The sequence below is a fragment of the Mus caroli genome, unplaced genomic scaffold, assembly GCF_978045245.1.
Source record: "Mus caroli unplaced genomic scaffold, Mus_caroli_1 scaffold_5, whole genome shotgun sequence".
In the NCBI taxonomy this organism is placed as follows: Eukaryota; Metazoa; Chordata; class Mammalia; order Rodentia; family Muridae; genus Mus; species Mus caroli.
The window spans coordinates 11,509,313-11,535,860 of record NW_028227260.1 but is presented as its reverse complement, the minus strand read 5'-3'; the positions used below and the strand labels follow the sequence as shown (position 1 = coordinate 11,535,860).

At 39.8% G+C, this 26,548-nt stretch overlaps 1 protein-coding gene across 6 annotated transcripts in view; it reads left to right on the top strand.

Moving 5' to 3' along the window:
• The window catches only part of Phka2 (phosphorylase kinase regulatory subunit alpha 2), an 83,550-nt gene that overhangs the window by 7,716 nt on the left and 49,286 nt on the right, over positions 1-26,548 (top strand). For 5 of the 6 annotated variants that reach the window (XM_021153153.3, XM_085837932.1, XM_029473161.2 and 2 more), the window contains 9 exons: positions 11,956-12,114; positions 16,235-16,282; positions 17,345-17,513; positions 18,421-18,503; positions 19,624-19,704; positions 20,983-21,081; positions 23,139-23,285; positions 25,426-25,479; positions 26,004-26,126. In XM_021153153.3, coding sequence (XP_021008812.1) covers positions 11,956-12,114; positions 16,235-16,282; positions 17,345-17,513; positions 18,421-18,503; positions 19,624-19,704; positions 20,983-21,081; positions 23,139-23,285; positions 25,426-25,479; positions 26,004-26,126 — 963 coding nt within the window. The remainder of the gene's footprint in view (positions 1-11,955; positions 12,115-16,234; positions 16,283-17,344; positions 17,514-18,420; positions 18,504-19,623; positions 19,705-20,982; positions 21,082-23,138; positions 23,286-25,425; positions 25,480-26,003; positions 26,127-26,548) is intronic. The other variant, XM_029473162.2, reaches the window with a different exon arrangement.

Here is a 26,548-nt window from a genome sequence, read left to right as displayed (position 1 = left end):
TCAGAGATCTGCCTGCCTCTGATAAGAGAAACACTAAGCTGGATGGGATGGCCTGCAATCAGCACGCCCTAAATCTCTTCCGAGCCTTTCTTAGTATCTTTCTGACCAATTGGCTTACAGTGCAGCTGCTTTTGTTCCTTTCCATTTGTAAGCCTCTCATAATTCATATTGCATCCCTGTTTTTTGAGAAATTATATATTTTTGATTATAAATTACATATTTAGAGTTCCTTTCCATAGCTTTAAGGGCAGCCCTGAAGGTCCCAGCATTTACCATTATGCTGAGACATTAGCTACACCTTTGCCTCCTGGACTCATGCTGTCTCTGATTATTATGGAGTTCTTAAAACGTTAACCTGGAGGACAGTCCTTGGTCCATTATTATACAAACAAGCTGTATGCCCACAGCAGCCATGGACACTCATGGAGGCTCATACCTGCTGGCCCTATCCCAGGAGCAGGAACCAAGTTATTCTGTCCCTACCAAGGCCATGCTGGATCCAAAGGAACACACAAAGAGTGAAAGGTCTAGTAGTCTTAATTACAGATACAATTATTTTAAATATGTTAAAATATATCTAGGGTCTGACAAGATGGCTCAGTGGGTCAAAGTTGCTTGCCACCAAGCCTAACAAGATGAGTTAGCTCTCCCAGACCCAAATGGTGTAAGGAGAGAACACATTCTTGCAAGCTGTCCTCTAACTTCTATAGGCGTGCTAATGTACATGCAATCCTATGCATGCACATATACACATAATAAATACATCAAAACATTATTCCTCACCACTCCCTTTTAATATTTTTAAAGATGGTCTCTGGAATAAAATTCTAGCACAATGAATGAATTTAATGAGTTTTGAGAATTTTGTGGATAGGATTTTCCACTTTTACTTGTTTACTTTACTAGCATGTATAATAATGGTAAGTCATGTATTTTCAGCATTTATTCTAGTCCTTTCTTAGTATTTGAGCTGTACTTTCCTCCCTCAGAACTGAGCAAGACAGACACCCATGCACATGCACACAGCCAAAGGGAAAAATGCCACAGATAGATTTATTGAAGCCTCCAACATCCTTGGGGAAATGACATTGATAATTATTCAGTCAAGGAAGTCTCCACAGAGAAGAGAGCATGAACATGTGTATAGGCCCAAAAGTTTCAGGAATTCCTGTGGATTTGGGGGAAGCTAAAGAGTGAATGCCAGGTGATTGAAAGAGTTAACATGTGACCTCCCCTTTCTCCCTGGAGGCTGGTGGCCACCAGACTGAGGTAACAAAGGGGGCAGAGGTGGAGGGCAACATTCGGACAGCAGTGAGTAGGATGGAGTGACCTCCAGAGACTGCTGCAGGGAGATGAGGCTATTGTTTCAGAGATAGGGTATATAATGGCTTTTGGATGATACGAGTGGAAAGGGCTAATTGGTTATAACATCAATCAAGTGGGAAGGGCTTCTTGGCTATAATATAGCACCTAATTATGATGCAGGTATGGAGCCAGAGCAGTATGTGTGTGCTGAGTTATGCAGCCTTGCAGAGAGCACTGTGTAAGGTCACTTCAGACAAGGCCAGCCAGCTATGTTCAGGAGCACTCTCCAGACAGAGACAGACAGAGACAGGGAAGCCCCATCCCCCACTTTGTGCCAAGGTCAGAAAGCCATCTAGTCATGGGGGACTGCTGTCTTAATAATGAGGTTCCCTAACATCTCCCTCTGTTTTTTTATAATGAAGGGGTGTTATCATGGACTTTAAATGCCTTATAACCTGTATCAGAGGGGTCCAGGGTCTGAGAGTGGACCATAACTTGGTTGGTGGTGATTCTAGCAGTGGTGGTAATCTGTTGTCAGAGAAATTATATAAGGTAGGGAGGAGCAAGCATCAGAATAAAACATAGTATAAGGGCTCATGAGGGATAACTGCCAAGAAAAGAAGGGGTTATTAAAGGAACTTAATTGTTCAGTGGATTGAAACCTTGAGAACAGGTCTTTATGGAGTTGTTTTTTTCTTTTGCTTTTTTGAGGGGAGGGGGTTAGCATTGGTCTCAACAACATTTGATTCATTCACATAAAAGCAACATTCTTCCCCCAATATCAAGCAAGTTCCCCCATGTTCAGCAGTTATTAGATCTAGTGCTTTCCCATTTTCGAGCACAACCCCAGCAAGAAAGTTTATCTGTCACTGGTGGAATTCAGGACTGGGAGTTGTAGATGTCTTCCCTGAGCAAGCTTGTCTCAAAAGTCTCCAGCCAGGTGATGTGTCTGGACAATGGCAGCTATTACTGCTCCGGCAGATCTAAGGGAGGTGACAAGTCCTATTCCTGCTAGCAAGGGGATGAATATCTCTTGTTTCTGTCTGATTTGTAGCAGTAGTGCTACCTTCTCTTCCTCAAAGAGACAAACCTGTGGAATAATCACAACAGGGGTACAAAATCCTGGCAGGGGGATAAGTTTATGCAGGGGGGTTATCTTTCCCTTACACCAAAGGAAGAAAAGGGGTGATGTACAAGTCAAGCTGGTGACAGTCTCATTGGCAGCACTTTGGTGGTCTGTAGGCCTAGAAGATTGAGGAGTAGTGTAGATATTTGATCAAAAGGGAAAAGCCATGAAGGTCTGTCTCTTGGTTGGCTTTATCACAGAAGTATTTGTGGGTATTGCAGCAAGCAGGGGGTGGGTGCTAGAGGCAAAAAGAAACAGGCATTTGGGTGTGTGGTGAACAGGAGAAAGTCAACAACATATTGAATGCATTGACTATTGCAGGATGCTATTGATTTTGATCCTTCCCTATTGTTTCCTGTAGAACAATAAGTTAGTACAGGCTTAGCTGTGAGTACAAGCTGTTGGTAGATACAAAGGTCAACAGAGGGGTTGGTATCAAAGGGAGCATAAAGTTTACCCATCACCCCATTTCCACCATTCATTCCAAGGTTCTTCAGTGTTTATCTAAATGTGGTTAGCATTAAGATCTTTAGAGTGGTGTAATCTGTGGTGTGGGATGTCCCATGCTTCCTTGTTTCTAACTTACAGGACCAATACAGACAATTCTCAGACGTATTAACATCCTTAAAATATGATGGGTCTGATTGTCAGAAAGAAAAGCAGGCAGAGAAAGGAAAAGGAGGCAACCAGTCCTTAAGTGGAGAATGGTCAGGCAAGATTACTGCTATTGTTTTGAGGAGATACAAACTCCACATGTCCTGGGAGTCACTATTTGGGCGCCAATACCACATGAGTTTGGAGTGGCAATATAAATGATTTCAACTCTGTCTGAAGGACAGTGGAGAATTTTGAGTAGGGTAGCAAAGTGAAGATTTTAGGTCTTTCTGTGACTACCTTTTACCGAGGTTGGATCATAAGGAACTAGTAGTATAAGCAAGGACAACATCTAATAAAGAGCTTTATTCGTTTTGAGTAGGTAGAAGAAAGAGAATGTGTATTCTCCATGCCATATCTAGTGTGTAGATGTTGACATTCATCTGTGTGACCTCACTGAGTGGAGTGCAGACTGGTATACATTAGTATGTCAATGTTACCATCAGGCATATGTATATTCTGCCTTACTTTTGGCTCAGTCTTGCATTGACATTGAGGCAATTGTGCTTCTTTGTATTAAGCCCCTTGTACTGATCTCATCTTGCCTCAACATATCATCAAATAAAGTTTTTACACTGTCTAGTTCAGTATGTAGGCATTTATTGTTGTGTTTGTCAGGATTTTTTTGTTGTTGCAGATGACAGAAGCTCACCTCAAATAGCCTTATAACACAAATGAGAGTATATTGCACAAGTAACTACAAAGTGCAGGAAGTTGTTCTGGTTTCAGGCATGGCTGGATTCAGGAGCTCAAGGGATAAAATTTTACATTGCATGGCTTTGTTTTACTTTATTCTCTTATCAATCTTAGATTAGTTGTCTCTGTCACTATGACATATTGGGAAAATTAAACATTTAAAAAAAGGATTATTTGACCCTAGTTTTAGAAATTCCAACCCTGCAGTCATAGCCTCATTGCTGAGGGCCTATAACAGCATAGTGTATCTTGGTAGGAACAACATTGGAGCTGTGCACCTCATGGCTAAGAATTGGGGAAAAGGGCAGAGAGAGGTGCTCATATCCTAATGTCTCCTTTAAGGTCTTAACCTCAAGAACCTAACTTCCGTTCATTAAGCCCCACCTTCTAACGATTCTACCTTCTCTCAGTAATGCCACAGATGATGGTTTTGTTTCTGTGATTTAAAAAAAAAAAAACTGGCAAAAAGCAACTAAGGGAGAAACCATTTTTATTTTAGGTCACAAAGCCAGTTTACAGCAGGGAAGTAAGTCAAAGTAGCAGGATGTTAGAATGCTTAGTCACATCACATCCATGGTAATGAGCAGAAAAAAAAAATAGATGTGGTCAAACTCTATTTGTGCTTACTGAAATTTCTCTACTCTTAAAAACAGCTCAGGATTCGAGGCCAGCCTGGTCTACAGAGTGAGTTCCAGGATAGCCAGGGCTACACGGAGAAACCCTGTCTCAAAACAAACAAACAACTAGAACCAGCTCAGGAGCCCTGCCTATGGAAAGATGTATCTCTCATTGAGATTCTCTTCCCAGGTAATTCTAGATTGTGGCCACTTGACAAGGATAACCATCACAATTGGGAACTGAGCTTGCTAGTATGAGTCTCCTAATTCTGGAAGCTACTATGTATGAGGAAAGGAATGGGAGTTGTAGAGAATCTAACCCAGGGATGTATGTATGCTAAGGAGGTGTTCTACCACTGTGCCACACCCTGCCCTTCTTCTGTTAAGATAACCTTAGCTTTGTGGTATTGGCACCCCCACAGTTAGTTGGTTGCTGTTAAAAGCTAACTGTTTTACAGTTAAGTTTTCATATACATAATTACAAGAGCAGGCTATGTCTCTGGGTCACAGGGTAGCTGCTGGAGTAGGGAGCAATTTGGAAGAGAAGGGAGGCTCTGTGTAAAGATTTGTTGGGATCCTGAGGGTGGGAGTACATGTGTAAAGGGAGCTGAGTTATTTCAGATGTGGGAGTGATGGGTAATAAAATTAGTTCAGCAAGCTTTAGTAAACCCAGGAGCCCAATAAATAAATCCTTGTTGAATTCAATCTAGTTTGCTTTAGTCTTTGGTCTAAGTTCATAAGTGTTCTGCAGTTGTAGCATTAGCTCAGCATCCACATTACAGAGCTTTCCTGTCCCTCCCTTCACTCCCATACCCTCTGAGGAGCAGAGTATGTCACTGTTTCAGCATCTCTGTTCTCCTATGTTGTTCAACTCTATTCCATCCTTGGCTTTTGAGAATCATTGTGGGATTGCCAGTAGCCAAGAAGACTGTGTAAACATTGTTTCTTAGCTTGGGTGAAGATTTTATCCTTTGTCTTTTACCAGAACAAAAACATAGTGTTGAATATGTTTTAAGAGTATATGTACCAATCTAGGCAGTCATGTACTCTGGCTTCTCTGGTCACCCGCCAGCATTGTACCCTAACTCCCAGTTAAATTTCCTACCTCCTCAACCTCAGCTTCTGACCTGCAAAGGTACTAGTTTATTATCTCAACTCTGAGTTGAGCATTAAGCTGTATCTTACTTTTGAAGCAGCTCCCTGCTTACCTACATTTCTACTTCTAGAGCAAAACCTAATTTTCCCAGTTGAATCATTTCCAAAGTTTATGCTCTGCATGTTTGACTGGCTTCTTCAGGGTCCTAGGACCTCAGCAGAAGAGCATGCATGCTAATGGAACAATCTCTAGTCAATGGTAAGCATCTAGTGTTAGCTGGGCATATTACAGGTATTCATAGAAATAGGATGTGTACTTTAAGTATCTTTGGAAAATATTTCATTCTATAAGTCAGTAGAGCCAGCACATTCATTCTATATTTATTCAGTATCTAAATGGGCCAGGGTTTCACTAGAGCAGTAACTTTATCTTTAGGATGCTTATATTATGGGATTGAAGTATAAGATTGTATCAGAAAACTAACCAATGGCCTGGTCAGAATATTCAATATAGTTGAGAAGGCAAACTGGTCTGCCAGTATGAGATTTCAATTGAAGTCCATTTTTTGCCTGTTTTTTAAAAGGACTTTCCCTTCTCCTATGGACTATTTTTAGATCTTTGTCAAGACTCAGTTTGCTATATTCCCATGGTCTTGATTCTGAAGTCTAGTCTGTTCCATCCATCTGTGTATCTATTCCTCTACCTTTTGTTAGATCACACATATTTAAGATTGTTACACCTTTATGGAGAACTGACTGTTGTGGGTAGTTATCTGTCTGCCCCACTGCCATGAGACTGGACAACATTTTAGATACAGCCTGCTCAGTATCATGTGTTCCTAGAAGAAAACAGTGAAATCACATCTGACTAAGGGTAATTGCAAATCATTTATGAGAAAGAAATATTTGGCATTTAGAAGCCAGTGAAATTTCAGTACTCTTTATTACCAGAGCATAGGGGGTCAAGCTCTGGGATTAATGTAGTCAAAACCTTTGAGCTTTGTTCTTTTTTCCCCACAAATTTCCATTTCAAAAGAAATGGAAAATGTAAAAGAGGCAAATCAATGACTTGGTGCAAGGCTGGACATTCTTTATGCAAGGTACATAGAGTTTGGTAGAGTAAGGCAGAAAGATTTCTATGAGTGAGCACAACTGCCTGTGAACACAAAGCTTGGGGCCTGGGACTAAGGCAAGACAATGCTGAGTTCTAGACCAGCTTCAGCTACAAAGTGAGACTCTGTCTCAATTTTTTTTAAATTAGCAGTATTGTCAGTAATTTATCTGAGTACCCCCAGACCTTCTTTTTTAAGTTACAATAGTGGTTACATGTGAATTCTCACTGTGAATTCTTCTCCTGACAGCGTATCTTTATCTCAAGTTATGAGTACATAAAAAAGAAATAACATGAATAAGACTGTTTCTTTCATTAACATTAAACAGTTATTGTTCACATATATCAGAAATATTCCAAAGTACTTAATACATATTAATTTATTTAATCTTCACAAACAGCCTCATGAAGTAGAGGTGTTGGTTTAATCCCCACTTTACAGAGAGATACTGAAGTCATTTCTTCAAGGTCACATCTGTTTTGTGGTAGAGTTTTGAACAGACTGTCTAGATCCTGTGCTCTTAACATGATACATGGAAAGTTGTCTTAATAGTCCCTCATAGAAAAGTAATGAGAAGTTAGCTAACGGAAGAGCAAATCCAGCGCCCCTCCCAAAAGACAGAGGAATACAATAAACCTAAGAGTGGCAGTGCAGTATGACTTTACACCCTCTAAACTGACAAGGAGTTGAAAATGTCAAAAAGTTATGTACAGGAGGAATATTTATTTTAAAAATATGTATACATAGAACCTGCCCATAGTCGTCATTATTTTTAGAGTTACTTGCAAATATTATACTGAATGTTGAGATACAGAGCTGAAATTGGTTATCTTTAAGATGCTAGCATGCTAGCTGTGAATTAAATTGATGCTGAAACAACCATCATTATGAACATCAAGCAAAAGCCAATATTATGATAAGATTTGTGCTTGCCACTCTCTAAATGTTAAATGAAGGCATAACCCCCAAAGTATCTGTGCATGCATCAGTATGTAGAGTCTTTAAGAAGGTGATTCTGATTCAAGGTAAATTATGCCACAACGGTGGATCCTAATTATAGATTTGATCTGGAAAGTATCCTGCACATTCATGCATGAAATCTTTAAGAAGCACTGTTTTGTGGCTATCTTTTTAGCTTATTGAGGGATTTTTCCTTCAAGTCCCTTCACTTTTATTGTTGTTTTTCTCTGGCTATGAAGTGATATGTATATGCTTAAACCATTATCCTCATTGTAAGGGTACTGTGGTGGAGACCTCTGGGATGTCATCAAATTGTGACGATGAAGCCTGTTTGAATAAAATTTGTCACTGTGTAAAAGACAAAAAACCCACTGTTGAAAACCACATTTGCTATAGGGACTTTACTACTGTACTTTTGTAGTGGTAATAAAAGCTCTGAACTGTAAATGTACATAAGGGTAGATCCCTGGATGCATTATTGAGTGTGTCTACCATGAAATAGTTTGCAGCTCCAAGCTTTTAAGTTTGAGTTATTTCGGATGATTGATTACAGGGGAATCTCATCAGGTTCTATTGAATATGAAATGCTGGGTGAGCAGTGATCCTGTGATTCCTGTTATTAAAAACTGACACCCTGTAAAAGAAGTCTCTGTGTGAGCAACAATTAATACCAAAGCATATGTGTATGTATCACTTTATTATAATATTTAATATATGATAACCAGTTTAACAGCACAAAGGAAAAAGGAAAAACATATACAGGGTTGTTACATGGACTGGGTTTATCCAATTGAGAACATGAGCAGTAAGCAGCACACCAAGAAGAGATCATTTTAACTCTATGCTATTTTCCAGTTAAATTTGAGTGTGTGGGTACTAAACCCTCATATAACAACATAGAAATATGTAGCTATAGTCATATAAAATTTTTGATATTAGTTTTTATTGACATTAGATTTTCATACAATATATTCTGATTATTCTTCCCTCTCGCTCAACTCATCCCAGGTCCTCCCCACCTCCCCACACACTCAAATGTAACTGGAAAGCAACATATAGTTACAATGATCATATCATAAATGTAAGCCTGGCCTAGACAAATCTGTCCCTCTCCTCCTTGTAATGTGCCTTTGTCTTGGGCAGATTGATGTCAAATACCCCCATATTTTCATACCAGTGGCATACAGAGAGCCCAGACCTCTAAAGAAATGGACGCCTTTTGGGTTGCTCACAGGACTCAGTGGGTGGAAATGCAGGTGATATGAGACAGACCATCCCCAAGTAGGGCAAGAATGGAAAGACAAAACTTCTAGGACATCTTTATTAGAAACGTCAGCAGAACCTGGTACAACAGGATATCTACAAGTCTATGGACATCTCACTTTTTATAAGTCGAACTGAATGGAAATTCCCAAGTGTTATTACATAATGCATCATATTTTATAGATTTAAAGCGGTGAGCAAATCAGAAAGTATTTTGTTGTTGTTGTTGAGTGCAGTAACACCCCAATTTTCCATGGATTCTGTGTCTAGTTTTGACTGTGAAGATCCCCTAAAACATCCAGCCTATTTCTCTGTAGTTGAATGAGTGGCACAGACAATCTAGCCTTAGATGAAGATGAAGTAAGGTGGGGATTAATGAAGCAGAATAAAAGACATGGTAGTTAACAGGACAGTGACGCTTTATAATCTAAACCACCCTTGACACTGTGTAAGCTGTCACTCCTTAGACTCAAGGTTAGTGGGCATGCCAGGAAGAGGCTGATTTCTTACTTAGGTTCTCCTGGTGCCTTCCTATCGCAAGCTTATCCAACAGGCCTCAGAAAAATAAAACTGCACATGCTCTGCATATAATGTTGGTGATTCTTTTAGATATAGTAATTCACTATTGGAGTAATAGTTGTACTTTCAGCCCTTCAAGACTATTGCTATCATTGACTTTAAAGCCATTAGAATTGTCACCTGGAGTACTATTTTAATGCTTTGAATGTTGTTGCTCCTGCAGGTAGTATCTGTCAAGTTTTCTAGATATTTTCATACAAGGAATAAATTGGTTAAAAGGAAAAGCCAAATATTTAGTTTCTTGGGTGGGACCATGTAAAGCACTGCACATATGTGTGTGTGTGTGTGTGTGTGTGTGTATGTATGTGTGTGTATATATGTATGTATGTGTGTGTATGTATGTATATATATGTGTGTGTACATACATATATACATATATATATATATTAATTATATAATATGTAGGCAGTATTCTTTCAGAATTACCCAGTAGAATTTTTTCATGAACCTTCCTACTAATGATATAGTATCCTCTGAATAATGGATGTTGTTTTGTTTTATGCTTCAGCTGAACCCCAGGCCTCATGTGCATGCTTGGCAATGTACTTCTGAGTTTTGTTTAACTTGCCCCTCTACTTTCATACTGTACTGGCTGGTTTTGTGTGTCAACTTGACACAAGCCACAATCATGAGAGAAAGGAGCCTCAGCTGAGGAAATGCCTCCAAGCTGTAAGGCATATTTTCAACTAGTGACCAGTGGTGGATGGCTGAGCCTATTGTGGGTGGTGCTTGGATTCTCTAAGGAAGCACGCTGAACAAGCCATATAGAGCAAGGCAGTAAGTAACACCCCTCCGTGAGCACTGCATCAGCTCCTGTGTCCAGGTTTCAATCCTGCTTGAGTTCTTGCCCTAACTTCCTTCATTGATGGACTATGATCTGAATATGTAACTTGAATAAACCTTCCCTTCGCAGCTTGTCTTTGGTCATAGTGTTTTTGTCAAAGCAATAGAAACTCTAAAACACATACCAGTGTCAAGCAAAGACTCCAGACCTCTAAAAACATTTATCTATTTGTGTGGCTCACAAAAACTAGTGGGTAGGAATACAGGGAATATATTAAGCTGACAAGTAAGACATTTTTTTAAAGATGGCAAGGTTCTAATTGTAAAAGTATATTTTATCATATACATATTTCTTTGTATATTTTTAGAAGTCAGCTGCCTTCATATGACTCATTTCTTAACCATTTTATTTGTGGGCTCAGAGGTTTTTTTTTTTTCATTATTATTATTGGGGTTGGCTTTAAAAATATTGGCCTGTTCTGGCCTCAGTGAGAGAAGAAGCACTTAACCCTGGAGAGACTTGAGGCCCCAGGGAGCAGGGAGGTCTGGTGGGGAGTGTGAGTGGGGACATCCTCTTGGAGATGGGGAGGAGGTATGGGATGAGGAACTGTCAGAGGGTAGACCAGCAGGGAGATAACAACTGGACTGTATCAAAAGATTAAAGAATAATAAAAATTTGGACTAGGCATATAGCTCAGTGATCGAATGTTTGACTAACATGTATAATGCTCCAGGTTCAATCCCTAGTACCCCCAAATATAAATAGCTTCATTGACATATTATTTAGTTACTATACAATTTGTTTATTAAAAGTACACAACTGGTTTTTAGTATGATCATGGGTTTGTAATCTTTTGCCACAATTAACTTTAATCTCCTTTATAAAGAAAAGAGAAAACCAGGCTGGAGAGAAGTAGTGGTTAAGAGCACTTATTCTTGTAGGGGGACCCAGGTTCTGTTCTTAGCACACATGATTTAAAACCATTTATAACTCTAGTTCTAGGGAATTAGCATTTTCTTTTTACTTCTGTGGGTACTAGGTATATACATACACAGATGTATATGCATATATGCAGGCAAAATATTCATATACATAAATTTTTTTTAAAAAGAAAGGGAAATGTTTTATTCATTCATTAGTTGATAGATACTTGTTTCTACTTTTTATCATTTATGAATAATGCTGCTACAAACATTTGTGTATAGCTTTGCATGGGAAGGTCCAAGCATTTTGTTGATTCTTCTGCTTTTGTAGAACACATCAGTAATATCACAGCTAATGAGGGTTCCCATATACCCTTCTGCATAGCCTCTTCTGTTCAGATGTGTGAAGTATCTGGATTGCAGACATGGTAGCTGAAGTCCAGACAGACTTGGTAGCTTTTCTGCACATATAGAGTTAGGAGGTGGATCAGGGCCCTGAATACAGTGACCTTACTCCCAGGTTCAGTGCTTTACAAACATGAAGGCCAGACAGACCTGAAGCTTGTAATACATAGATTGGTAAAGCCTATTAGACCTTTTCTTTTTAGTGTTGTTTCTCTTTTATCCACTATGACAGTGTGGTCTGGTCTGAAGGTCTAAAAAAGAGCGTAAGAATTAGAAAGTTCCTTATTATATGAGTGAGGCATCTCTCTAAGGTACAGAGAAGAGAAACTTAGGTCTCTGTGTGCTCTTTGCTCTTGAGTTCTCCATAGGCAAACACTGATTGTATGAGAGCTTTATGAAGCATGATGCTAAGCATTTTTGTGTCTCTTCTCAATAGAACCCAGTCACTGGGCTGTTATCAGCCAGCCATGACCAGAAGGATGCCTGGGTACGGGACAATATCTATAGCATATTGGCTGTTTGGGGCCTGGGCATGGCCTACCGCAAGAATGCTGACCGTGATGAGGATAAAGCCAAGGCCTATGAGTTGGAACAGGTAATAGTGACTGACATCAGTTTCTTGTCTGCATGGTACCTTTTCTTCAACTAGAGAACATGAGGAAATCATTTATGTGCAGGCCCATCCTTCATTTCTGCTACAGAATGCTCTGTGAAGGCATTTGGATGGTATAAACCACACATTTATCTTTGTGTTTGAGATAATGATAAAATCACCAATCACATTAAATGGGAAACATCCAAATTTCTACCCCCAACCTGTTAATATGCCGAAGTAGTTGCATTTTTCTCATATATGTATAAGTTATTGTAAATTAATGTGATTATTTATGAAAAGTTAATATATGGCCATCTCCCACATGTACCAACTCCTCCCATTGGGTACCAAAAGGAAAAAAGAAAACCAGCTGATGGATCAGAGCTAGATATCCCAAAGCATGTGCTTTTCAGAGTGGTAACAGTCCAAAGAATATTTATCTAAATGTTGTTGCCACTGCTTAAAGCAATTTTGAAATTTCCTTTAAAAAATGCCTTTCTGTTATGAAATATAATGGGGCAAGAGGTTATCTGGTAGGCCCATGGCAAGGTGTTCCCCTGAGAAATGACTCCATGTAGCAGATCTGGTATAAGGGGGTTTATTTAGAGAAAGGGAGGGCATGAGGAGCTAGAGAAAGGGGCAGAGGCAGACAACCAGACAGGAGCAGAGCCCTAGGGGCAGAAGAGAGGATGGGCACAGAGAAAGGCAGAAATGGGGAGGACACTTGGGAACAGAGATAGAGAGCTGGGGTGGCAAACAGAGCAGACCCTTTGCATCCGGTAGTGGCAGGTAATAGTGGGAGGTGATGACATAAGCCATCGCTAGGTCCCTGGGAGGAGCCTAGTAATCATCCATAAGCTAACTCTTTCTAGTTTGCATCATTCTATGAAATCAGTTTTATTCATTCATATTCATCCTTTAGATTTGAGCCAAATTGGTATCATTTAATTTTTGTGCCTGTGTTATTTGCCATATAGCTCAATGGAGGTATATTATTAAGGTTTCCAAAGTCAGAGGATGGATGTAACTCAGTGGTAAAATGTTTGCATGGCATGCTAGAGCCTCTGGGTTCAATCCCCAGTACAGGAAAAAATAATTTCCAAAATCATAAATCATGATACCTAATAAGACAATGACTATAGTAAACATAATACTCTGAGCATAGGAGAGATTTTCAAATGTTTTGGGTAATAGTGTTCAGGTAAGTGATAGGTTATTTCTTCGCATCTGGTAAAATGAACCAGTTCTAGCCAGATTAGATATTAAGGGCCTGTTTATTGGGAAGCTGTTCTTGTTCACTGACCCCCAAAGGTTCAGGCCAGAGGAGTCACCATAGGGAAAGGGGGCAGAGAAGGGGGGAGGGAGGGAGGGAGGGAGAGAGAGACAGAGAGGAAGAAGAAGGAGGAGGAGGAGGAGGAGGAAGATGAGGAAGAAGAGAGGGAGGGAGTTAGGGGAGGGGAGAGGAGAGGAGAAGGAGGAGGAGAAGTGGGAGAAAGACTACAGTATATGCATTATATAGGGAGGGAGGAGCCCTCTGGGGGAAGGGCAGCGTAGTCCCTGGGTTGGAAAGTTCAAGGGTCAAGGCTGGGGGGATGCTAGTAGGCACTGAGGGATGCTGAGAGAACCTGGAGGGCAGGTCTGCTTTTGTATGTAAAATATGCACCTCAGTTGCTTGTCCCCAGGTCTGAAACCAAACAGTAAGGAGCACTGAAATACAAAAGTATAATGACCTTGGCATGAGAGTATTTGAGATTTATCTTTGTAAAGATGGAATATAGGGGATGGTAATTGAACTCATAGCCTCACACAAGGATAAGCACACAGTGAACCAACTGAGCACCTTAATCCTGGGATTTATCTTTAATCCATATATTCCTGGATAGTGTTGTTAGCTACTGGATGACTGGGCCAGGAAAAGTGCTTACAACCCAGTAAGCACTTGCTTGGTTAGAGTAACCAGAATGGGCATGAGTGGTACGTAGCATGCAGGACATTTGACAGCTGTGGGAACGAAGTTTAGATTTGACCAAGGCTTGCTAACTGAGGTGACAAAATCACTTAGTTTTTGAAGAATACAAAGTTTTTCAAAATTGCAAATAAAAATCTCTGAATGTTCATCCAGAAAGACGGCTGGATGGCTGAGTGAATCAGTTATTTGCTGGTATAATAATTTGATGTCAAGTGTCTTACAGATCCCACCCCCTTGTTGGGATGACTCACAAGTATTATATTTTCTGGGCATGAAAAAGTGTGTCCTTGTCAATTGCCTGTGTCAGTTGTTATTTGCAACCCAGAGAGCCAGGCTAGCAGGATCTGTTGATGTCACTTTAAAAGAAAGGCAAACTGCCATGGGGACGGTGACCTTCCCCAAGTAGACCCCAAAGCCAACTGGTTGAGAAAGGAATGTGGCTTTTGCATAAGAGCAGTAGCTGCAGGACTTGAGCAGGCAGTGAGAAGCATGTGGAAAGCTGGAATGGGGGACAAGTCAGGTTAAGTTAGAGGCTAGCTGAGGGACTGCCTCAGCAGAAGGCCAACAGCCTTAGCCTTAAACTATACAGATGGCTTCATGTCTTAGTTGTTAAACCTGAAGCAGGATGGTGAAAACCCCACAGTTCTCCCTCCCTCCACCCTCTCCCTGCCTCCCTCCAGCCTTGCCCCCCACCACACACAAAAGTTGATTAAATTTTCTGTTCCTGAACTGAAACCCAAACAGACCATGGTGTTTCCTATTTAATGTCTTTTCCTATTTGATATGTAGTTTATAAACTAAAAGATTGGACCAGGCGTAGTGGAATACACCTTTATCAGAAAGCAGAAACAGATATATCTCTTTGAGTTCAAAACCAGCCTGGTCTGCGTAATGAGTTCTTGAACATGGAGGGCTGTATAGTAATACTCTGTCACAATAAATAACAAATATTAATGGAAATATCACCCTTTATTATAGAAAATAATAATCACTGGGCATCTTCAAGTAATATTCAGTTAGGGGCACTTGGGTCTTTCATTAGTATGATATTAGCTAATGAACATTTGGGAACATTTAGGGACTCTGGTCCAGATCCTTAAGTTCCAATATTCTTCACCTCTGTCATTGTTATGATTAGAATACCCCTACTCCCACATTTCCAGATGTTTCACCACTACAGGGGATTGGCAGTATCAGTCCAAGTTGGAAAGCATTGCATTTCTTCTAATGGAAAATAGGTTTTTTTTATTTGTTTGAGGAAAAGTCAGTTGACAATTGTGTACATTGTCTACACTGTAAGAATTATAACTGCTAAGTTTATCTTTTCTGTCTCAACATAATTTATAACAAAAATTGGAATTATATCCAAGAATCCTAGTACTTTAGAGGAGGAAGGGTCTAACTTGCAGACTTTTCACTGACTACAAACTTTTAGGCCCTTTTACTCTGCTGTCCCCTAGAAGGCATGGTATGTGCCCTGATACACCCATGCTTATAAGTAGAAACTTTCAGTCCATGATGTCTGAGAAATGTTACTTCATCTCCCTCAGGCTCAGGTTCCTCATCTAGAGACTAGGGTAAAAATACTACCCATCTCACAATGCTGGGGCTGGAATTCAAAATAATAAACATTAAGTGTTTTTCACAGTGTCTGGATATGATAGCTAATTAATGTAGTATTATTATGATTAATAATGATGATGGTGGTGATAGTAATCAGTTGCCATATTATTAATAATAACATCATTAAAAAAACCTTGGATACCACTTGTATTTTGTAAGAACTTTGCTTGATGGTCCAATAATGGTGTCACAAATGGCCCTTTTGGCAAAATAGCATTACTTTTGGACAGACGTAGTAGGCTTAATTGGTCCTTAGTATAACAAAAATAAATTACTAAGAAATGTAATGTAGAGTTCCAGAATATTAAGTTTATAAGACTGTCATTTGGGAGGCACTGAACTCCAGAACCCAAAGATGCGTCGGAAAAGTCTCAATAACGTGAACAATCAGAATATTTATGTAGAGTTGGGATCTATCTTTTGTGGAACATTGCCAGACAACACTGGCTTATTGGCCATGTAGGAGTAATCAGTTTTGTTGAAGCAAGAAACCTACGCCTTGTTACTGATGCTATCTTATTTCTACAGAACGTAGTGAAGCTGATGCGAGGTCTTCTCCAGTGTATGATGAGGCAGGTAGGTGAAATGTGACAAACTTGGACCTACAGAACATTAAAGTGACATTTGTGTCATTTTAATTGGGGTAGCATGCATGTTACATTCTGAACTTTCTCAAGAAGAAAACCACAATATTTTGCTTAATTTCTCTTTTTAAAATTATCCTCAATAAGTTTTATGCTATAGAACCATAGTCTCAAAGGACAATTTCTTTCAAAGACCCTCTTTCAGAGATCTATGTGTATAAAAGAGAACATGTCTTTTTTATTAATTAAGAAAAGCAATATTTAAACCACCCAGAAAGCCATGCATTACTTCTTTCTTATTCTGTGTGTTTTTCCTTCAGATTGAGCTCTTGAACTTTTAAAGAAGGTCATTATTGGGAATGAGTTAGTGGGTAATGGCACCCATTACCAAGCGTGAAGGCCAGAGTTCAGCGCCAAGACCCACAAGCTCAACAGAGAGAAACAGTTTCCACAAGTTGTTCTCTAGCTTCACATGTGTCCCCCCACACACACATGTAGACACTAAAAGATAAATACATGTAAATCATTTTTTAAAATTGACATTATCATTTGCCGATATCATCAGTGTAGGGTAAATGAAACAGTTCATTGCAGTACTATACATAGAACCTTATACTAGACTCTGCACTGGTTCAGAGATGTGTGTGACGCCATCCCATCCTTAGTTGGAGTATCCAAAGACATTGTGCTCTTTTTCTCTAGCATGTTAAGAAAAGAGAAGTTGGAATTTAAACAGGTTCTTTTTCTCCCCTCCCTATATCCTTGACAACCTACCATGTACCCCTGCTGGGAGTCTGTAGACAAGGATCCCTTTTGACCTCATCTGTGTAGAGCTTTCTAAAAACTCTGTGCGCTGAGATATTTCCATTAAATAAGTAGGAGGAATCTCCATCATGGCCCCTGTGTGTAGTGGTCAGTAGCAGCTACTGCCCATCCTCCTGGCTCCCAGAAATCACAGGTAAGAGGTCTAGTAGCTCCAGTGATTATCCCTAGAGATGACTTCTGCCATCTGTGAACAATATACCGTGTGGAACAAGATTTCCTTCTTCCTCAGGTGGACAAAGTGGAGAAGTTCAAGCACACTCAGAGTACCAAGGACAGCCTACATGCCAAGTACAACACTGCCACATGCAGCACTGTGGTGGGTGATGACCAGTGGGGCCACCTCCAGGTGGATGCCACCTCTCTCTTCCTCCTGTTCCTGGCCCAGATGACAGCCTCAGGTGAGCCAGGGCCATTTGAGTAACAGATGAGAAAGTGAAGGGGGAAATGTGCATTGTAATATGATAACAGAATACCAAGACTGGGAAATTTAAGCAGTGTGGAAGTTTCTTTTTTCATAACTCTAGAGGCTGAAAAGTCCAAGATCCCAAGTTCAACTGTCTGGTAAGAGCTGCCTCCTCTGAAGAAGTAGAAAGCCATGCCTTTGCATGACAGATGAATTGAGAACTGAATGCCCCATGGAGCCTCTTTCATAAGGGTTTTAAGACATCCATGAGGGAGGACCATCAGGGCCTAAACTCATATAGGCCCCCACACCTTTCTCATTAGCAACACTGAACTTCAGAGAGACACATTTAGAACACACCAAGTAGTATTAGGTTACTACAAATATAGAATTAGTTTTAGTAGTAGGTTATGCAGAGGAAAAGCATGCTTCCCTATGTGCATCTGTGTTTGTGATACAGCAGGAAATGCAGGGGACCAGTCCGAGAGCTGCAGGCAGAAACTGGCCTCTACCTGGGCGTATATACAGTTTCTGCTTTCGCTCGCCCAAGGCTGATGACAATGCCATTGATACTTCTGAGCTAAAAATCTTTGCTTTGTTAGTATCTTCTCTGCATAAACATAACATCTTACAGAGGTACATGCTTTCTCTCTGACTCTTTCCTCCCTTAGGCACATCTGCAGTAGTGGAGCTACCCCTCCCCCAACTTCCTGTCTTTCCCTGAAGTTACACATCAACCATAGGACTTACTTCAGAGTTAACTGTTGATACCCAATAAGAAAAGTAAAGATGCGATTAAAAAAAAAAAAAAAAGACCTATTTGTTAGCAAACTAATTGTTGTATGTAACTGACAACTCTCTTTACAGTATTCCTTCATAACCTCATTGCTTTTCTTTATTAGGTTTGCGTATTATTTTTACCCTTGATGAAGTGGCCTTCATACAGAATCTTGTCTTCTACATAGAAGCTGCATATAAAGTTGCTGTAAGTTTCCATGCTGAAGTATGGTAATTTTAGCATCAACTCTGTTCTTTTTTTAAAGATTTTTTTGAGATTATACTGTAATTACATCATTTTCTCCCTTCAAACCTTCCCATATACTACCTTTCTTTCCATAAAATTCATGGCCTTTCTTCTTTAATTGTTCATACACACACCCACACACCCACACATACACACACCCACACATACACACACACACACACACACACACACACACACACACACACATACACTTAATATATAAATATAACCTTCCCAGTCTGTGTAATGTTATTTGTATGTATATTTTCAGGACTGACCATTTCTTATTGGATAACCAATTGGTGTGCTCTTCGCTGGGGAAGACTATTTCTTCCACTGTCAGTATTCCTTAGTTGTCTGTAGTTCTTTGTGGCTGAGGCTTCGTGAGCCTTTCCCTTCTATGTTAGCATGTCTATTGGTGCTTTATTTCCTCAGGTCATGCTTAGGTAGCCATATTGGTTCTTGTTGCATTTTGCTCTTTCAGTTGTGTATGTAGCATTTTTGAAACAATACATGACACTTGGGGTTTTTAATAAAAAGATGAATAACCAAAATTTAGGTATACATGTATTGAGTCTTCTGTGTGACAGTATTTTGAATTAATTCATATGAATGGATCTTTAATTCTATGTGTGTTCAGTGTGTCACTTTTGACCTTGGCCACAGTTACTTGCTAAACATTTTTTTTTACATAAGAGATAATGCTAAAATAGTTTTTGAAATTATTTTAAATAAGTCCAAAGGCATTGGCCAACTAGAGGGGTAGCCCTTGTGATTTTAAGATAAGTAAAATATTTTGTTCATTGAAAACTGAGTTTGTTACAAATTAGTGCCATTTATAAATAAGCCTTCAGAGTGTTTTGTGTGTTTTATTCCACTTGAATATTCTAAAATTCTGTACAGAGACTACCTAAGCTGAAATTGAGCAAGAACAGAATGTGAATATATAAAGCTACAAAGTTGAGAGCCTTTCAGAAGCCACATTCATGTTTCATTGTATACGTGCTAACATAAAGAAACTCTCCCCATAGTATCTCTCAAATTCTCTCCCACATCTGATAGCTGCCCTTTTCTCTCCCAGGATTATGGAATGTGGGAACGAGGAGATAAGACCAATCAGGGCATTCCAGAACTGAATGCAAGCTCGGTGGGAATGGCCAAGGTGACAGTCCTGTTTGTTCTCCTTCTCTGCGTGTTTATTGCTTTGCCTGTTTCTCTTCTTTAGGAATGTGGATTTAATAGGATTAGTACTTCTTTTTTTTTCAAAAGTCAGCAGCAAGTATATGAAATCGAAGTGGCGCCTGTATCCCAGCCAAGTGAAATTACAGGTCAAGAAAATAGGTTTCCAAATCTGCATGTGACAGAAAATAAGTGTGTTCTGCCCTTACTATTTGATGTGTCACCCATGAGTCCAAGCTCTTGCTGTTAAGCTGTGCTAGTGATGGACAGTCTCCTTTCTGGGTCATACTTGAATGTTAAAGAATATGAGCATTTTGTAGGTGAGAAAAGTAACAGTAGTCAGTGAAGCCAGCCAGATAGAAAGCTAGCAGGGCAAAAGGGAGATACTGAGAACCCTGGGAACTTTCCCTCAAAGTATTTCAACTCAAAATCATTTAGGAAAATGATCTTCTAGCCAGCATTGTAATATGTGACTCTAACCACAGCTTCCAGAGTACTGAGGCAGGATGGTGACTTTAATCCAGGAATCTGGGGCCAACCTGAACAGTACAATAAATCCCTGTTCCAAAAAGGAAAAAGAGAAGGGAAAAGATGAGACAAGGCAGGACAGTGCTGGAGACAAGAATGGAAATAGAAGTTAAAAGGAAGGAGAGGGACAGGAAAAGATTCTTAAAGCCAAACACTGTGTACCTATGGGCACATGGAGCCTGTAAGCCACTGGTGCAAACCTCTTGCTGTAGACATTTAGTGTACTTCCCCCAACTTCCTTCTCAACACAGGCATAAACTGCACAGACAGCATGTAGGCTCCATAGCCACACTTTTTAAAGGAACAATGAATATGTTCTGTTATAGCAAACTGACAGAAAATACCGTTTTACAAAAACCAAACTAACGTTCTCAATTAACCATGCAGTAAGTTAGCTGCTAAAATAGGTGAAACAAAAGCCAATTCTGGATTAATTTTTAGTGCCCTACACATATTGTTATAGACTTCTTAATATTTCTTCTGTTGGTAGAATATTAATTTCATGTGAGGAAATATCTTCCTTATTAATAGATTGAGTAGTGTCATACTGGAAAGATCTGAGCTACTGAAAATGAAGAGAGGCCATGACAATAGGACTCTAGCTAGATTTTAAAGACATTCTTCATTGCCATTAGGAGAAACATGTATGTTAGATTACTTAATGAAAAAGAGTGTCACATTGGTATGCATGTGTGTTTATTAAAAAGAAAATAATTCTTACCTATTTTTGTAGGCAGCACTTGAAGCCATTGATGAACTAGATCTTTTTGGAGCCCATGGAGGACGCAAATCGGTGATCCACGTCCTACCTGATGAAGTTGAGCACTGCCAGGTAACAGTCAGAGCTTCAGAAAGTAAGGAAAAAGAATCCTGCCAGGAAGGGGTTGGGCTCCACTTCCGGTTACTGGTTTGACTTCTTAGTGATTCAGTTTCCTTATTCATAAAGCGGACATTTACATAGGCACCTTCTCTCCTGCCTTACAGAGTAACGCTAAGGATCAGAGTAAATGAACCTGGGCAACTCGTCCAACTACTTTGTAGCCAGAAAGTACTATGCAGACATAAGCCATAAGGATTCTCTGTGTGTGGAGCTAACAGCCAAAGCATCTTGGTTTTGCTAGTAGCAAAATCTGTCTTTTGTTGTTGTTGTTGTTTTTAGTACATAAGTGGATTTCTCACAGATTCATTTCCTGGGAGCTCTCTCATTCACTGGGAGCACTGCTCCCAAATGGAGTGGTTCACTAGTGGTATTTCACTTGAGGTGAGATGGCATGGTGTGCAGAGTGAGTGGGAGGAGAGATGACACGAGAATGAGAGACATGGCAAATTCATAGATTCTTTGAAATGCAGATCACAGAGACTAATAGTTGAGACAGTATAGAGGATGCCATTAAGCAGAGTCCTTAACTGGTAGCATATGCTCAAACTTAGTGTGGACATACTACACACTGGGAGGAAAGTGAGTCAGATACATAGCTTATAAAGAACAAACCATGTGTGATGATGTATGCCTATAGTCCTAGGAGGGAGAGGCAGGAGGACCAGAAGTTCAAGCTGGTCTTCAGCTACATAGAGAATTACTAAATTCAAGGCTAGCTTAAGCTACATAAGACCCTGTCTCCAAAATAAACCCAAAACACTTGTAAATAGCTTCAAGTAGGAATTTGTGTTCTAGGCCGAGAAACCCTGAAAAGGAGTGATTATAGCCATGTACTTTATAGTTGCATTTGGTTCAATGAGGAATGGTATATACTATGGTATCAGAGTGTATGTTGTCTCTCATTAACCAAAATGTACCATAAAGCCTATGTGTGTAGTAGGCTATAAGTGTTTGTAAGTATATTCTATATTTATACAACAATGAAGTCACCTCATACTTTATTTCTCAGGCTGTACCACTCATTATTAAGTGATTCATGACTATCGTTAAAGAACTGAAGCAAGAATTGTTGACTCTAAAAAGGTTTTATTCTGAAGCTGAAGGGCTCCACTCAGCTTAACTCTACCTTCCACCTCATTCCATTTCTCCCACTAAGCATAGTCCTTAATAGGTATCTAGTGTTTTTTTTAGAGTTTGCATGAATAAAGGAATACTGATATGTGTCTTAGTAGATAACATCATCTAGTGGGAAAGTATAAGTTGGGTTAGAATCCTAGCTTGATCACTTACTGACTGCATGACCTTGGGCATGAATCCTGTATCTCAGAGTCCTTGTATATTAATTTGGCATAATACCGTATCTCTGTCTTCATATAGAATATTTAATGAGCTTGTGTTTGCAGGTGTCTAGCCTATGTCTGTACATACTGGATCTCAACAGTAGCTTCTTTACTCTCGCCAGTATTTCCTTATAATTCTAACCTCCTTCTAATTTTATAGTTCTTGATCTAGCTGTTGTTGAAGTCATTATCATAGTGCCTCTGATAACCTTAAAACTAATTCTCAGCATTCTGCCTGACTGGCCACTCAGGAGATCTTCTGAATTTTACTTCTCCTTAAAGCACTAACTTACCTAATTCATCTGGACCCATTCCTCTGTTCTGGTCCTGTATGGGTGTCTGTTTTCTGTCTTCATTGCCAAAACACCTTGACTGCTGACACATAACAGCCCTGAGTTCCTCCCCATCAGTGGACATGCAAAGAAGGAAGATGAGCAGTTCTTAGTGAGACTATATCATGCTCTCTTCAACTCCCCTTCTCTCCTAAGGAAGAGGGAAAATTGGCTGGGTGGCTGTGTAAGCAAGGGTGGCCAGCAGATGTCATGTTGTTAAGACCAAGTAGACAAACTCGTTTGAATGTTTTCTTGAGGCAAAGGTAATGCTCCCTAGATACTGTATCTTAAGTAGTCATGCCTCTCTAGCTTAAACCACCTCTTTGTTTTTATTCAGTCTATTCTTTTCTCCATGTTGCCAAGAGCATCAACATCTAAAGAAATCGATGCTGGACTTCTTTCTATTATTTCTTTCCCGGCCTTTGCAGTAGAAGATGTGAACCTTGTGAATGTGACCAAAAATGAAATTATTTCCAAGCTTCAGGTAAGCATTGGGTGTGTTTGTGCCCTCTGTTCAGCATTAAATGCCACATTCATGTAATAACATGGAGCAACTCATTCTAGAATGACTCACAGAGTGTGTCCAAAGAGAGGCTACAGGCAAAAACCAAGTCTGAGTGAGGAAGGAACTTGATTTTCTTCTAAAATAGCAGAACTTGCAACCAAGCAGCTTCCTTTGAACTCCAGTCCTTATCTTTGTTGCATCTCTAAGACAGGGCTGTACTTGGATAGTTAACCCTTTAGAGGTTATAGGAAGACTCTTTGAGATTCTCCTGAAAGCTCTGTAGACCCTGCCTGAACAAAATGGCATATCCTAGTGCTTGCTGTGCAAGCAGGAGGACCTGAGGTCAGATTCTCAGCACCCATTTAAAAATCCAGACCCAGCAGGACACATCCATAATTCCAGCAGTGGGGAGGGAGAGATGGTTGGATCCCTAATGTTTGGTGGCCAGCCTGACCAGCAGAATTGGTCAGCTCCAGGTCAGCTAGAGACCCTATGTCAGAAAAATAAGGTGGACAAGGATTGAGGAAAACAGCTGACATCAACCTTTAGTCTACGCGCGTACGCGCGCGCACACACACACACACACACACACAGATGCACATGCATACACTTGAGTACATACACATAGACACACACACAACAGAATAATACAGAAATCCCTGTTCTGATTAATGGGTAAAGAAAATATGATGCGTACACACACATTGGAGTATTATTAATCTATAAGAATAAGTATGCCATTTGTAGGAACATGGATCATCGTGTTAGGAAAAACATGTCAGAAATCAGCAAAGGGAGAGAGGGATAAGTTAACATGGAGAAGAAAGATGAGTATTGCATGTTTTTTGATAACATGGAATACACACATATCACATAAAAAGAGAAAGGTTGACTTTGAAGAAAAGAAGCCAGTGGGTGGAAGAAGGGAGGTAGAATGGAATAATAGGTAAACAAAAGCAAAGTATTATGACAATGTCATAAAAATATAAAATGTGTTGAAATATTTTTACTATGAAATATCATAATGAAACATTTTTGTATGCTAATAAAGATTTTAATGGTGAAAAAAATCTATTACTACATTCAGTGAAATGTAGTAATGAATCACTAAGCTGAAATCATATTACATTTTCAGCAAGTAGAAATCTATAAAATTATCCAAGAATTTCATTTTCCTAAGTCAAAGCTTACATGCTGATTGTCCCACATATATTCTATAAGAAATGCCTTTGTCCCTTGGAAACCAAGCAATTGAAGAATCTCTAATCATATTCTCAAAAGAAAGCAACAGGGAAAGTCAGGCTCTATGGAGAAAAGGGAATGATTTAGGTAGCTACAGTTGAAAGGGCAGTTGTAATGTGCTTAAAGGACATTGCATCTGCATCGAGTCCCCTGGGATGATTCCCAGAACCACACAGAACTTGGACAGGCCCCCAGGACAAGTAACAGCCAAGCTTGCCAGGATAGCACCACCCCCAGAAGAAACTGAGAAATAGGCATCCAAAACTGCCATCCAGGGATTTGGACATCAGATAAGGCACCATTGCTCCAAGACTCCTTTCTTGGCAACAAGCAAGCTGGAGAGGAGCGCTAACATATGCAGCCAGTGAAGCAGCCACCACATAATGAGTGCAGGAAGCCCTTCTTCCACACCTCCACCTCATAACCTCTTCCCCCTCCTCCAAGCCTTGCCAGGCCTCTGAAATATACCCTCTTAAATATGCACATCTCATGTGCAGTGAGTCTGCACAGTATCCTTTTAAGTTCCCAAATGGCTTCTTCATTCAGTGGCTTCTTCACCTAATATCTTCACCTCTGTGTCTGATACTGTAAACCATATGGAAAGAATGGCCATTCATTGAATTCTTGATAATCATACTTGCAGCCCCTCCCCCAATTCTGATGGAATGTTTCTTTATTCTCTTCTGAGTGTTATCAAGTCTGAATTTGCTTTGCTTGGTATTTAGAAAAGAACTCTTTTCATTAAAGCAAGGAATACTGGTCCATATTTCCTCCTTGAAAGGCTCATGGAAAAGAGGTTGAAGGACTGACTTAAAAAAAAAAAAGGCAAAGAAAATTCTTTTGATTTCATCTGCTCTGTTTTTCTTCACCTTACCAGGGGCGTTATGGATGCTGTCGCTTCCTTCGAGATGGTTATAAAACCCCAAGAGAGGTTGTATTTAAATATTGTTTCTTATGTTCCTTACCTGCTCTATAGCTACTTGCCACAGTGTCATTCTCCCTCTACTGATTATAATTATATGTTGAATGTTGGAAAGGAAAGTATTAATTTTAGAGTCAGAAAGCCTGAAATTATATAGAAAAGAATGATCATCAGGTCAAGCAGTAATGTAAAACCAGCTTGTAAATCAAGGATGAATAAGTGTAGCCTACACGTTATTTTTTAAAGACTATTTGTAGCCTTCTCTTTGGGTTTTATTGCCTAGTGACTAATATAATGATATAAATGAAACAGCTGGATCATCTGCTAAGCTTTGTGATAGGCAAATTACTATTTCTGATTTAGTTTCTAAAATTTTTCTCAAATTAGCATTTCCCCATGATAGTAGACTCCTAATCATACCAGCCTGTAAGCTGTATTGACTGAGACAGGCAAGGGAAACCCAGTGAGGCACAGTGGCATTATGTATGAAGTCTAGCATTCTTCTCTAAAAGCTTTGATGTATTTGGTTCTAGGATCCACACCGATTGCATTATGACCCTGCCGAACTTAAGCTCTTTGAAAACATTGAATGTGAATGGCCTGTGTTCTGGACTTATTTAATCATAGATGGAATCTTCAATGGTGATGCTGTTCAGGTGAGAAAATAATGGGCATTTTAGTCATAAGCCTTTTCATCCCACTGGTAAGCTGATCACTATTAGCAGAGAGTCATTCAAGAATTCATTTCATTTTTTCAGTTGCCTGTTGCTATTTTTAAACCTTTCCAATGCCTAGTGAATTAAAGGAACAGCTGTTTTATTGATTTGTTCATAATCTGTTATTTGGGCAGAGCCACTAAGGACAGATTGTCTCTGCTTCTCCTCTTGTCACCTGGGATAGTTCATAGGGCTAGAGGACCTACTATTAATAAGATAGCCCCCTCACATGGCTGGTGAGTGAAGTCTGGCCGGCAGCTAAAGCCACATGCTCAGCTGATTCTTCTCTATGTGCCTCACTTGGGCTTTTCACAGCAGTAGAACCTCTGAGTTATTAGACTTCATGCTGTAGTCTTTTCCCC